Below are 14,134 nucleotides of genomic sequence, written 5' to 3' on the forward strand. Positions count from 1 at the left end.
AGAAGTCCTGCATATCAAGTCCAAGTCCAATAGGGTCTTCATCCTCTACAAATTTACATATAGACAGTAATTCCGTCAGTTGACCTATATATTTTAAATAACACATATTTGTGCCAATACAAATACGAGGAATACAGAACTATAAACATCTATATTAGATATTCATTCTTAAATATATATTGGACAAGGAAGTAAAATGAGCATTACTCTTCCTTTGGCATTTAAAAGTAGTGTTTCAGGTTTTGCTCTTTTTGCAGGTAAATAAGCATATATGAATATTTAATTTTATGTAGTAGAGGAGGGAAGAGCGTAGGGGTGTTGTTAGAGATTTGTATCGGCACAGGCAGTGTTTTATATTTTGGCCCAGTCAGCTCTAATGAGGGTTGAGACATGGTTAACAGCAATTTTGGGTAGCTTTTTTAGCTCTCTTTTGAGAGCCACAGAATTTTTTAAAAAGCAGTTTGTTTGTTAAAAGATTGCTCCAAGGCCTAAAATTTCTAAATATGCACCTTTTTTCAACATTGCCCTTATAAAGAAAAAAACTGCTAAGAGACTCCCAAACATGAGAGTTTAATTAAAGAAGGAAAAGTGGGGAAAAAAAGAGCAAGAGCCAAAGAAAGAAACCAAGAAAGCAATACAAGGCAAGAGATCATTTTAAACATTTTCAATGGGGAGAATGTCAAACTTTCAGAGCATAAAAAAATCTTTCAGCTCCAGACAACATATGCCTTTTAAGCATCTTCCCTTACAAAAAAAAAAAAAAAAAAAAGAAAAAAAGTGTGATTTTTCTGAATTCCATTACAAGGTTATAATTGAGTTTACTAATTGTTTATTTAAAATCATAGTATTTGCAGTCATTTATAAGGTTAAGGCTTTCATTAAGTTCAGCAAAATAATTCTGAATTAACATGACAAGCATTAGTTTTAGAAAAGAATTTTTAAAAATTCAAGAGGATGAGAGGAAACACATCAGCCAAATGCAATATATAGATCTCTATGGCTTCTGATTTGAATAAAGAAACACTAAAAAGAAAATAATAAGATAATTGGGAAATTTTTGAACCTTGATTGGATATTTCATAACATTAAGGAGTTTTTTAAGAGTCATGCTACTATTTGTGGTTATGTTTTTAAGATAGTCCTTATCATTAAGAGATACTTAGTAAATATTTATGGATAAAATATGAGGTTTAGGATGTGCTTTAAAATAATCTAGTGGGAGAGGGGGAAGATGTGGGTAGGGACAGAGATGAAACAAGACTGACCATGAATTCCTAAATGTTGAGGCCAGATGATAAATTCACGAGTATTTATTTACTACTTTAATCTCTCTATTTTGTATATGTTGCATGTTCCCAGAATAAACATTTTAGAGAATTAAAGAAGAAAGCATTTCAAGCACCGAACAATCTAAAATGAAAGTATATTTATTTCTAATGTTAAAATTTACCCAAAAAGTAGCTTCTTTGTAAAGTTCTTCCCAATAGTATGTTGTATAAAGCTAATTCCCTGAAAAGTATATAATAATAAATGAATGAATAATATACAAAACAATAATAAATAAGTAAAAATAAATTAAGGCATTCCTTTAAAACATATCCTTATTATTTTGGTTTTGAATCTTATTCTATTTATTCTTATCATTATTTCTAGTTCACAGATGTAAATTGTTCTCCCTATACAGAACGCCTTCAAAGATGAGGTCTGGATAAATACTGACAAAATACCTCTAAGTTTTGATCGAAGAATTTGGATCCCAGCAATCCCATAAGTGTCTTTTGAATAAATAGCTCTTTGAGTCTAAACATTATTACTAGAAGTGTTTTGGCACCATGAGTATAGATAAAACATCACTGCCTTTGGAATGATGACGTGGAAAAATCTAGAAATGACGATGCTGATCACTAAGGAATCAAATTATATTTTACTTCTGATAAAAATAGCTAATTCATGAATGGGAGCCAACTTCACAATGACACACAAGGAAAAAAAATCTTCATGGATAGTTTAGTAAAAATGAACCTTAAAAATACCTGTTTTCATTGTCAGCAAACATTTATTGAATTCATGTAGACTTCACACTGTGCTATGTAACGCTCGGTTTTAAGGGAACAAAACAGTTTGTAGTTCAGAGCCCAAATCTAATTATTGATGACATTAAACTGGCACTTTTTAGAACTGCATGTATTTCTCCAGGGTAATAAATAATACCTTCAATCCATTTGTTCATTCTTCCAACATTGACTAAATGCTTACCACAGATGCCACTGTTGTGTTCTGAAAAAATGGGCCTCTAAGAACATAAGAGTTTCATCAATAAAAAAGCCAACAACAGGGCTATCATTTTTTTTATTTTTGTTTAATGTTTATTTATTTTTGAGAGAGAGAGAGAGAGTGCAAGCAGGGGAGGGGCAGAGAGAGAGGGAGAGACAGAATCTGAAGCAGACTCCAGGCTGTCAGCACAGAACAACAGGCCCTATCTTAAAAAACGGAGACAACAGGGGCGTCTAAGTGGCTCAGTCGGTTGGGCGTCCAACTCTTGATTCCGGCTCATGTTATAATCTCACGTTTTGTGAGATAGAGCCCGAGTTGGGCAATGTGGTACCTATTTGGGATTCTATCTCTCCCTCTCTCTCTGCCTCTCCCCTGTGCACACTCTCTCTCAAAATAAATAAACATTTAAAAGTAAAAAAATAAAAATAAAAAATGGAGACAATGGTGGAGAGAAGTGGCAAAAAAAAAAAAGTTTTCCTTTAAGGAGATAAAGCAAGGATTTTTTGGAAATTTTAACCCATATTTTCCATTTGGCCATGTACTTCCAAAAACTGACAAGAAGAAGAGTAATTCTTGAGTATTTTTCAAGAATAAAACTAACATTTATTTATAAATTAGCACTAAACTATAAATAAATTTTATATGCATTTCGATTCTCTGAACCTCAGTATTCAACATTTTTGAGCTCAGAGGATCAAAAATCAACTAATAATCCACATACTAAACTTCTCTTATGTTATTAAACTACCAAATGTAAGCTCCATGAAAGCAAGATTTTTTTTTCAGTTCTTTATCCCCAGAGCCTGGAATAATGAAAGGAACATGGTGGGAATTTAATAGTGCTGATCAATTTGAAAATCAGAATTGCTGTGGAATATGCTTTATTTTCCTATCAGGAATCATTTAGGCTTCCTAATAAGGAGGGACAGTATATTTGAATTACTTAACCTACTATAGGCCTTGTATCTAGTTTTAGGAATTGGCTTCAATAGACAACAATTCTGTGAGATTTGGTTTTTTTGTTTGTTTTTAATGAAGGCTGTCTCATTTGCCTAAAAAAGTATCTCTATGTATAATTTATCATTATGGAATAAGTATAATCATTATGAAATAAATATAATCCTTATGTGTTCAGTAAGCACCCAATCTAAAAAGTCCCGCCTTTCAGGGCTCATGTCAAAGAGTAAGGAGCAAGCATTAAATAAGAATTGATGCCTACTCCAACTCTAAACTCCACTGATCAGGTCTATCACAGCACAGCTCTGTGGTTAAGAACCCTGACTCTGGAGTTGGATCACTGGGCTTCAGGTCTCAGCTCTTCCTTCCATAGCCCTGTGTGCCCAGGAAAGTTACTTCTCTTCTTTGTTTGCCTGTTCCCTTATCTGTGAAATGGGGAACATATAATTTATTTCAAAAAGCTGTCGTGATATTTAAATAAGTCAGTACATGTAAATCTCTTAGAATAGTGCCTGACATATTATAATTGCTCAGTTAATATTACTTAGCACTGTTAAAACTATAAGAAATTCCTTGGTTTGTTTATACATCATAGGGACTCATTCATGACTTATTCTTTTTTTTCATTTTAAACTGAAAAAACAACAGAAATACATCTGTATCATGCACAAGTTTTCACACTTACAGACACATTAGGGACAAAGTGAACTGCTTATCAAAAGTGGGTAATAAGGTAGAACTAACACATTCGCACTTATTAAGAGCATTCATGGGGCGCTTGGGTGGCTTAGTCAGTTAGGTGTCCGACTTTGGCCCAGGTCATGATCCCGCGCTTCGTGGGTTCAAGCCCCACATTGGGCTCTGTACTTACAGCTTGGAGCCTGGAGCCTGCTTCAGATTCTGTGTGTCCCTCTCTCTCTCTGCCCTTCCCCTGCTTGCACTCTGTCTGTCTCCCAAAAATAAATAAATATTTTTTTAAAACTTAAAAAAAAAAAAAGCATTCATGGAGGGGAGCCTAGGTGTCCCGGTGAGTTAAGCCTCCGACTCATAATTTCTGCTCAGGTCTTGATCTCACGGTAGTGAGATTGATCCCTGCATCAGGCTCCATGCTGAACATAGAGCCTGCTTGGGATTCTCTCTCTCCCTCTCACTTTGCCCCTCTCTCTCTTTCAAAATAAATGCATAAACATTTTAAAAAGAGAGAGACAGAATTCATGGAGAAAGTAGAATTTCATACTTTATTTTTAAAAATTTTTTTAATGTTTATTCTTGAGAGAGACAGAGTAGAGCAAGGGGGGTGGGGTGCAGAGAGAGAGGGAGACACAGAATCCGAAGCAGGCTCCAAGCTCTGAGCTGTCAGCACAAAGCCTGATGCATGGCCTGAACCCACAAGCCATGAGATCATGACCTGAGCCAAAGTTGGACACTTAACTGACTGAGCCACCCAGGCACCCCAGAATTTCATACTTTAATCCTACTATTCACACTATGATATTTTAATAGATTTCCTTTGTATTTTTTCTATGCATATATGAATAATTTTATATAATTGAGACTGTATTTGGCACTCTGCTTGATTCACATAACATGGTATTAAATCCATTTTTGTGTCGCTTTTTAAAAATATTTTAAATGACTGCATAAATTTAATTATTCCAACATAAGCAAGAAGAAAATGGTAATACACCTTCTCTTGAAGCCATAATTTTTATATACTAATGACCCCAAAAATAGCCAGTCAGAAAAAATTTTTGCTTATTTATTGCTCAGCCTGTTTGTTTTCGTTATTAAAAAAAATTTTTTTTTAATGTTTATTTACTTTTGAGAGAGAGACAGTGAGAGCCAGGGAGGAGCAAAGAGAAAGAGAGGGTGACAAAGAATCTGAGCAGCAGGATCCAGGCTCTGAGCTATCAGCAAAGAGCCCAATGCGGGGATCAAACTCATGAACCATAAGATCATGACCTGAGCCAAAGTCAGACACTTAACCAACTGAGCCCCCCAGGAGCCCCATTGCCTGTTTATTTTTGAATAAAATTTTCTGGTCAAAAACAAATTTTACAATCTTAAAAAAACAAAAACAAAGCTGGAAATAACACACTCCTTATCTCAAACTACGTACAAAGCTATAGTAAACTATATGGTATCAGCATTAAAACAAACATATAGGGGTGCCTGGGTGGCTCAGCTGGTTAAGCATCCACCTCTTGATTTCAGCTCAGGTTACAATTTCACGGGTTTGTGGTTTCAAGTCCCACATCGGGCTCTGCGCACTGACCGCAAGGAGTCTGCTTGGGATTCTCTCTCTCTGCCCCTCCCTCTCTCTTTCTCTCTCTCTCTCAAAATAAATAAACTTTAAAAAAATTTTTAAAAAACAGACATATAGATCAATGGAACAGAATAGAGAGACCAGAAATAAACCCACGCATATATGGTTAATACACAATAGAAAAGCCAAGAATATACATTGGAAAAAGCACAGTCTCTTCAATATATATGTTGGGAAAACTGGACAGCCACATGCTAAAGTATGAAACTGGACCACTAATTTACACCATACACAAAAATTAACTCGAAATGGATTAAAGACTTGAATATAAAACTTAAAACCATAAAACTCTTAGAAGAAAACACAGGCAGTAAGCTCCCTGACATAGGTCTTAGAAATGATTTTTTGGATTTGACACCAAAAGCAAAAATAAACAAGCGGGACTACATCAAACTAAAGAGTTTCTGCACAGCAATGGAAACCATTAACAAAATGAAAAGGCAACCCAGTGAATGAGAAAAAATATTTTCAAGTTATATATCTGATAAGGGGCTAATATCCAAAATATATAAAGAACTCATAAGATTTAATAGCAAAAAAACAAACAATATGATTAAAAAATGGGCAGTGGATCTGAACATTTTTCCAAGGGAGACATATAGTTGGCAAGGGGTACATGAAAAGACACTCAACACCACTACTTATCAGGGAAATGCAAAACCACAATGAGATACCACCTGACACCTGTTAGGATGGATATTATCTAAAAAACAAGAAATAACAAGTGTTGGCAAGGATATGGAGAAAAGGTAATACTCGTGCACTGTTGGTGAGAATGTAAATTGGTGCAGCCACTATGGAAAATACAGAGGTTTCTCAAAAAATTAAAAATAGAACTACCATGTGATCCAGCAATTGCACTCACTTCTGGGTATTCATCCAAAGAAAAGAAAACACTAACTTGAAAAGATACATGAACGGCCATGTTCACTGCAGCATTATTTATAATAGCCAAGACTTGGAAATAATCTATATGTCCATCAATGGATGAATGGCTAAAGGAAATGTGGTGTATACACACACACACACACACACACACACACACATACAAAATCACTGAGCCATAAAAAAGAAAGAAATCTTGTCATTTGTGACAGCACGGATGGAACTTGAGGGCATGATGCTAAGTGAAAGAAGTCAAACAGAGAAAGAAAAATACCATATGATCTCATTTATAAGTGCAATCTTAAAAAAATTTTTTTTAGTTTCAAAAACCAAGCTTATAGATACAGAGAACAGATTGATGGTTGCCAGAGGTGGGGGTGGGCAAAATGGGTGAAGGAAGTCAAAAGGTACAAGCTTCTAGTTATAAAACAAATAAGTCACAGGGATATAATGTACAGTACGGTGACTATAGTTAATAATACTGTATTGCATATTTCAAAGTTGTCAAAAGAATAAATCTTAAAAGTTCTCATGATAAGGAAAAAAAATTCTGTAACTACATGTGGCAACGGATGCTAACTAGACTTCCTGGGGTAAGTATTTCACAATATACACAAATATCAAATCATTACGTTATATACCCGAAACTAATATATTTATGTCAATTATGTCTCAATAAAAATATATATAAATAAAATTCTAAAAGTTACTTTAAAATTTACAGGACGCAGGAAAGAGAGAAGATGATCACTTACAAATTTAGTCAAATGTGCACAGAGAGGAATCAAGTCACCATCACTGCCACTTCCCCAAATCCGCCATCCACATTATCAACTATGAATAGCTACTTGATCGGTATGATAAAGAACAGTCAATGACATGGAGAGATCCCTAGCTATTACCAAAAGCGTTATGGGGCAGAACTGAAAGGATGAAAAGGAAAGAAGAAAGAAGAAAGGGAATGAGTATAATTTGAGGGAACAGTTCCTAAGTTAACACTCCTCTTCCAAAACTAGAAGACTTTAGATTCAGAGATATGGACTCATGATCCACCATAAACTGTGCCTGCTGTTTATTAGATCTTAGGCTACCTACTCTAGGAAAAGCAAAACACCTGCCATCTTTTGCATATGCAAAACAGCAGGTCAGATGTGTCCTGCATCTCTCATCCTTGAGAATCACAGAGAGCTAATGGTATGTGTCCTGGGAAATAAACGGTTGGACTCAGTTAGAAACACTGTGCCCGTCATTTATAACAGTATTTTTTGCCCTTAATTTCTCAAGTACCAATATGTAGCTTCAAATAAAGCCTGGGGGATGTGGTGGTGGTGTTGGAAATCCTTGAATTGCATTTTAGTGGAATTTCTGTCATCCTTTAGAAGCAAATATCTTTCTTAATAAAGCCTCTTCAGCTCGCTTGGAGGGAATGCCTTCTCAAAAAAAAAAAAAAAAAATTAACTATCCCATGCTCACAAAACCATGGGTTCATTGCCTTGTCATTAGGGTAAGGTATCACTCCAAAATAATGACATTGCTAATATATTTTCTCTTTTCAAGGCAATCTGAGTCCTATCTAATTCAATTATTGAAACTCTTTTCTGGTCACGTCACAATAAAAAAATCATGTTTCAAGAACCTCAATTTTTAAAATAGGCTCAAGCAACCCACTCTCCTTACAGTTTAGTTCTGCCCAACTTTTCTAACACAGGAAGAAGAGGTTCAGAAACGTTCAGTTTCTCCACTGCAGATGGATTTGCTAGGTCATCCAATGACATCCCTATCTTGGAGAAATTATCTAAACAATGAACAAACACACAAACAAGACCAAAACAAAAGAAAACAGAAAACTAGATGCATAGAAAGTCAGATTTCGAATATACAGTTATATTTTGTTCTACCTCCTTTTCTAGCTTTCTGTCGCTCTGCTGTTTGCCCAGCACACAAATGACCAGTCTCATGCTACATTCTGTTTGGTCTATAATAAACATGCAACAAACTGCATACGTTTGATGATCTAAAAATGACAACAGAGATCTAATACAGTCATTTCAAAATAAACAATTGCCAAGTTCTTCCATTTACCCAAAACAGAGATCAGCAGCCTAATTTAAAACTAAACAAACAGCATTTTCCCCCTCTGAAATTATAGTACAAGACCTAGTGCTAAAACTTTTGTTTACCTACAAAATAAAGTATTATCTATGATCTAGAGCACCTTCAGAATGTTGAGTCAACTTTTTAAATGTATAATATTCAGTATTTTTTAGTCCTGGTTTTCAAAAACTTTGGGGAAACAAATATTTGCTTTTGACTTTTCTCCTGTTTAATCCTCCACTGTAGGCCATATCCCTTGCTAGTGTATCTATCTCACCTTGGTGGGCAGAACTCTGAGTCCACATCACTGAATGGAACAGTGTGGCTCCCTAGTGCAAATTTCCTTAGAGTCCCTTCCCTGAGCATGTGCCAAGAATCAAATCTTGGCCACTTAGTGCTCTGTGCTCCACATGTGAGCTCACGGCGCGTTGAGCAGCCGTGCTAACGGAGATGGATAGCCCTGTCAAACAGGAAGCTGGCACACCAGGATGCAAGCAGTGGGATACAGTGACCTTTACATTCAGAAAAAAATATCCTTAAAATGGCATGAAAAGTTTCGGAGGGGGGTGGGGGCGATGGGGGGATTCCTTTATTTCATTCAGGCAAATAGCATAAAATAAAAGCAGGGGTGCCCGGTATGGAATTTGCTCGGGATTAAATCTTGAATCCCTTACACAAGAAAAAAAGGAAATGAATCATCCTTTATCACACTGCTCTGAAAGCAATGCGCTGGACAATTCAGCTGTTATCACTGCACCCGACAGGCCAATCACACAGATTCAGACCACACTTAGACTTCCAATAATCCACGGGGTACCACCTGCCCTGGGAAAACATTCTTGACCCCTGGTTTCAGATGGGCTGCTTTCTTGGTAGAATTACAATCTAATTTAAAGACTGAAACATTTTTCAAACAGTGATGATCTGCTTACAGAATCAGTCAAGAGCTTGGATACTAAATCCCATGTCCTTGGTTGCCTTACCTGTAAACTTTGTATGTATTGTTTAATCTCTCATAGTTTCCTCATCTGAATAAATGGAGGCTTTGACAAGGGGCTCATAAAAAAAAAAAGTTGCAAAAATCTGTGGCACATATACACAAAAGTTAAGTAAGAATAGTAATATAGAAAATGAATATGCAAAGCGAGACCTGGAGGTAACCTATTGCTTTCCTTCGGTTATAAGGATTATCATAAACTATAGGATTCAGTCATTTCAGCTGAAATACAATAATAATCATTCCACTGGGTCAAAAAGTTTTCTTCCATTTTCCCAGGTTTGGGGGATGTTTTTGTTTTTTGTTTTTTGTTTTTTGTTTTTGTCAGTTCTCTGCCATGAAAGAACAATGGGCTATGCTGCAGAGTGAAGCAACAGAAACTCACAATGTGCTCCCCAGTGCTCTACGATAACGTGCAGAAATGATGATGCAATTTTAATACTTAATTACATAGATACAGTGAATTGATCACAAAGACACTGAGGGGAGTTTTTTTGTTTTGTTTTGTTTTTTTGTTTTTTACTGAATGGACTACACTAAAACTACAGAGCAGTTTTCAAAGATAACAAAAGTATGATAAAATGTACCCATTTTTTTTCTACTTAATTAAAAGCTAATTGTAAAGTGCAGAAGCTATAGGCGCAAAGCAATAAATAAATTTAGAAAACTGAAAGCTTATAAATCACGTATTAAAGTTTGGAGAAGTTAGGATCAAACATCTCAACGCTCTGAGAACACCAGTTTTGGGACTTAGAGAAAGTAACAGAGCTTTCCATGCCAAAAAAACCCTATGATGATCACTTTAAAATGCAAGTTTATTTTGGTGGCTCTAAAGGTGCCGGTCAAATATTTCCCAAAGCAACCAGAAAACAAAACTCAGCAAGAAACGTTCTGCTATTCACTGTTTGGAAAAGATGTTAAATCTGACCATTCTCCTCCAACCCATGTTTGGAGAATTATTTCAGGAAACACATTCTTCCTCAAATCTTGACACAACGAGGCGTGGGGAGGAGAAAGGGGATATGTGTTAATACCTTGTGCCTGAGCTGCGGAGCTGTGGGAGTACCCCAGGGCCAGGAGCGCGGTCTCCACCAGCTGGCTAAAAAGCACATCTTTTCGAACCAGGACAAACTCTGCATGTTCTTCTCTGTTGTCATATTCAAGAGAGCCATCCAACTGCTCCACCACACAAAAGACAGGAATCATCAAACCTGGAGAGACAAAATTCAAGAGCAAAACACAAATATTACAAAGCAAATCTCAGTCACCATGATGAGAAGGGAAGAGGCAGTTATAAAAGTTACTCATCTGTGATCGACAATGGTTTAGATTAAACAAGCCTCTTAGTTGGATGGGTCTAATGGGAAAGCTGGGGATGTTTTTCCCCTTCCTTATTACTCTCAGACTGCAGCAGAATTGCCTCGGGCGATGGCAGAAGCCCTCAGATTCCAGTCATTAAAAAGTGGAGTGCACCAATGAGGTGTCCTGACTGAGACCCTAACTCCACAGCCGGCATATAGCTGAGGTCAAGGTGACCTTCTAGACCCTTACATCCTTCATGTCTATGGTTTCACCATTAACTGTCAATCAGGACTAGTATTTCCAGATCAGATTTGCTTCTGTCTGTAAATATAAAAGACCTAGTAGAGAGGCATATTTGATTTCACGGTCTAAGCTATCATGTGAATATGTACAAGAAAGTCAATGGGAACTTTTTTTTTTAAGTTTATTTATTTGTTTTTGAGAGATAGAGCACGCAAGTGAGGGAGGGGCAGAGGCAGAGAGAATCCCAAGCAGGCTCTGCACTGTCAGCACAGACCCCACGTGGGGCTCAAACCCATGAACTGTGAGATCATAACCTGAGCCGAAATCAGGAGTCAGATGCTCAACCACTGAGCCACCCAGGTGCCTGTCAATAGGAACTTTTTAAAAGTCCCTTTTATAGCTTTTATTTTTCTACATCTTGGTAAATAGGGCATCAATTAGCCTGAAAATACCCTGCTCCTGAAAATCTTAACTGACATTTAACTTGTATCAAAATATGCATCCACATGTAAAACTCTTTAAGTTATTATTTTATATACTAACACCAGTTACCACTACAAAGGGAACTATCTCTTCTTGTGTTTTCAGGGAAAAGAAGTAAACTACCCTAGAGAATAAAGCAAATTAGTCTAGTTGAAAATCTGTTGAAATCTGTTGTCACTGAAATATTTCTCTGCTTTGTATCAAAGTGTGAAAAGCTAAAAAATGTTTAATTCGCCAAAGATTTTTTTATAAACTGTTTTTTATTTTTAAAAAAGTCATACAGGCATTTAAATCTAAACATAGCCAAGGCATAAGAAGATCAAAGTTTTACCAACATACAAGTAATAAACATGGACTCTGCCCCACGTAATTCACACAAGTTAGTACTTTATAGAAGAAGATCTGTTCTGGGTCTTCTCTCTTTGTGCAAAAAAACACAAAAGTTATGAAGAATAGGTGGGCAGGCTGAGAGATGGGGTGGTGGACAACGAGCTGGTCATTGCTGAAGGCACTTTACACTAAAAATAAGACTTCTGGGTAAATGAGGTATGGGAGTCCCGCCTGTGACACCAGGACTGCACAGTTCTTCTAGAAGCCCCTCCCGTTGCCTAGACCCTAGCAGCCTCCTGACTCACTCTGATCTGGAAAGCAGAGGGTGGGAGCAGACACTGCAAACTGCCAGCTCACAGATGTAGATTTTTGTTCTAAAGATAATACAATGGTGCCACTGGTTCCCATGTGCTAATTATTATTATTAAAGATAATAAGTATAGGGTGTAATTATTAAATATAATCATTATTAACAATAATAACACTCATTAAGAACTGTTATCACTAAGGATCATGGTAATTATTATTAAGCCAGCACAACAGGCTAACAAGTCACACCAAACTATCCCCTGGACAACTACAGACTCTGTATTTGCTCTTAAGAACAGTAAGGGAGCATTACTGTTTGTAGCAAATACAGTATCCATGGTATAGATTTATGGAAAATAGGAAACAAGGATGGAGCGAACTGATTGTTTTAGACGAACAAGGGAATTTAGCCTGGCCACATGGTGCCTTATAAAATATTTTTTAAAGCTGTGGCCAGTAATGGCATATCAAATGTTTATTTATGCCCAATTTATTCCCAAATGTATGTAACACGTGAAATGAATAATATAAATTAAATTTCCTTCAAATTATCTTTGTGCTCATTCATTTATCCAATTTTTATTCCCTGGACACCTATTGTGTGCCAGGCATCCCCTGTGGCTTTAGGGATACAAGTAGGAACAAGTCTGACATGGCTCCTGCCCTAAATGCTGTTGAAGGTATTGTAAAATCTTCCTAAGCAGGCATAATGGCATTTTATAGGACCTTTTCATCAGAGTCCTCACCAGCAGGGAATAGCCCCCATTTAGACCTTGTAACTCTTACAGACTGGTATATGATCTTTGTCCAAGGAAGCAGGTTGATTTCTATTTTTAATGATTTAAGCATATGCACACATAGGGCCATGTAGTCAGTGGTGCCCCAAGCTATACTTCACCACTAACACCTATGTGTACATAAGTTTCAGTGCTGAAAATCCATGTGCAGTTCCTAATGTCAACATCTGAGTGTCACACATCTGGGAGTCACAGATAAGGCCTTTAAGTAAATCCAGTTGCTCCATAACCTATCATGTATCCATTACTTAGGAACCATAAACCTTCCTCAAGTCTATGGTCAACTGCAAAAGACTCAAGACCCTATCAATTTTTAGAAATAATATTAACAGTTCAACGAGTGAGATACAAAATATGACATTAGAGCACAGGGCTCTCTACCATTTAGGAACTTACGTTTTGAAAGTGTCAGTTACCAAAATATTTCCTACACATTTTAGTTCTGTGATTACAGAAAGCAGTTGTTATCTGACATGATAGCAATAACTCCTTACAGTCAAAAGGCAAGCACCCATCCATCACAGGCATCACCTACTTTGAAAGAAAGAAAGAAAGAAAGAAAGAAAGAAAGAAAGAAAGAAAGAAAGAAAGAAAGAAAGAAAGAAAGAAAAAAGGACTTGGAGGTCATTTATAAAACAAAACAATATTAACCAGAAACATATGACAACAGAATTTACTCTGAAAGCACATATATATGAGACACTAAAAAATAAAGAGGTTATATTTAACCCCTAGAAAAATGTACATTTTTACTTGAATTCCATAGATCTAAGCAATTATGAAATGTTTACAATGAAATGCAATTTTTACAAAAGAAGAGGAAACATAGGTGTGGTTACTAATGACAATGACAAGAGAAATAAAAAATAGTAAAATAGTACACTAGGGGTCAAGTGGGAAGAAGAAGAAAATTAAGGCATAGGTTTTAAAAACTTAAAAACAGCAAATCCCTGGAAAAGAAAATGATAAAAGGATGAGTAGGTATATATATATATATATATATATATATATATATATATATATATATTCACACACACACACACTCCATTTTTCCCCCTGCCAATGCCACTTACTCCAGGCAAAAAGAGAGAAGAAAGAAAGAAAGAAAGAAAGAAAGAAAGAAAGAAAGAAAGAAAG

At 36.2% G+C, this 14,134-nt stretch overlaps 1 protein-coding gene across 3 annotated transcripts in view; it reads right to left on the reverse strand.

Annotated features, from left to right (window-relative positions):
• SATB2 (SATB homeobox 2) overlaps window positions 1-14,134 on the reverse strand; it is a 193,590-nt gene that overhangs the window by 152,778 nt on the left and 26,678 nt on the right. For all 3 annotated transcript variants that reach the window (XM_040475780.1, XM_040475779.1, XM_040475778.1), the window contains one exon: window positions 10,568-10,744. In XM_040475780.1, the coding sequence (XP_040331714.1) occupies window positions 10,568-10,744 (177 nt within the window). The remainder of the gene's footprint in view (window positions 1-10,567; window positions 10,745-14,134) is intronic.

Source organism: Herpailurus yagouaroundi, unplaced genomic scaffold, assembly GCF_014898765.1.
Source record: "Herpailurus yagouaroundi ecotype Mexico unplaced genomic scaffold, PumYag 140, whole genome shotgun sequence".
In the NCBI taxonomy this organism is placed as follows: Eukaryota; Metazoa; Chordata; class Mammalia; order Carnivora; family Felidae; genus Herpailurus; species Herpailurus yagouaroundi.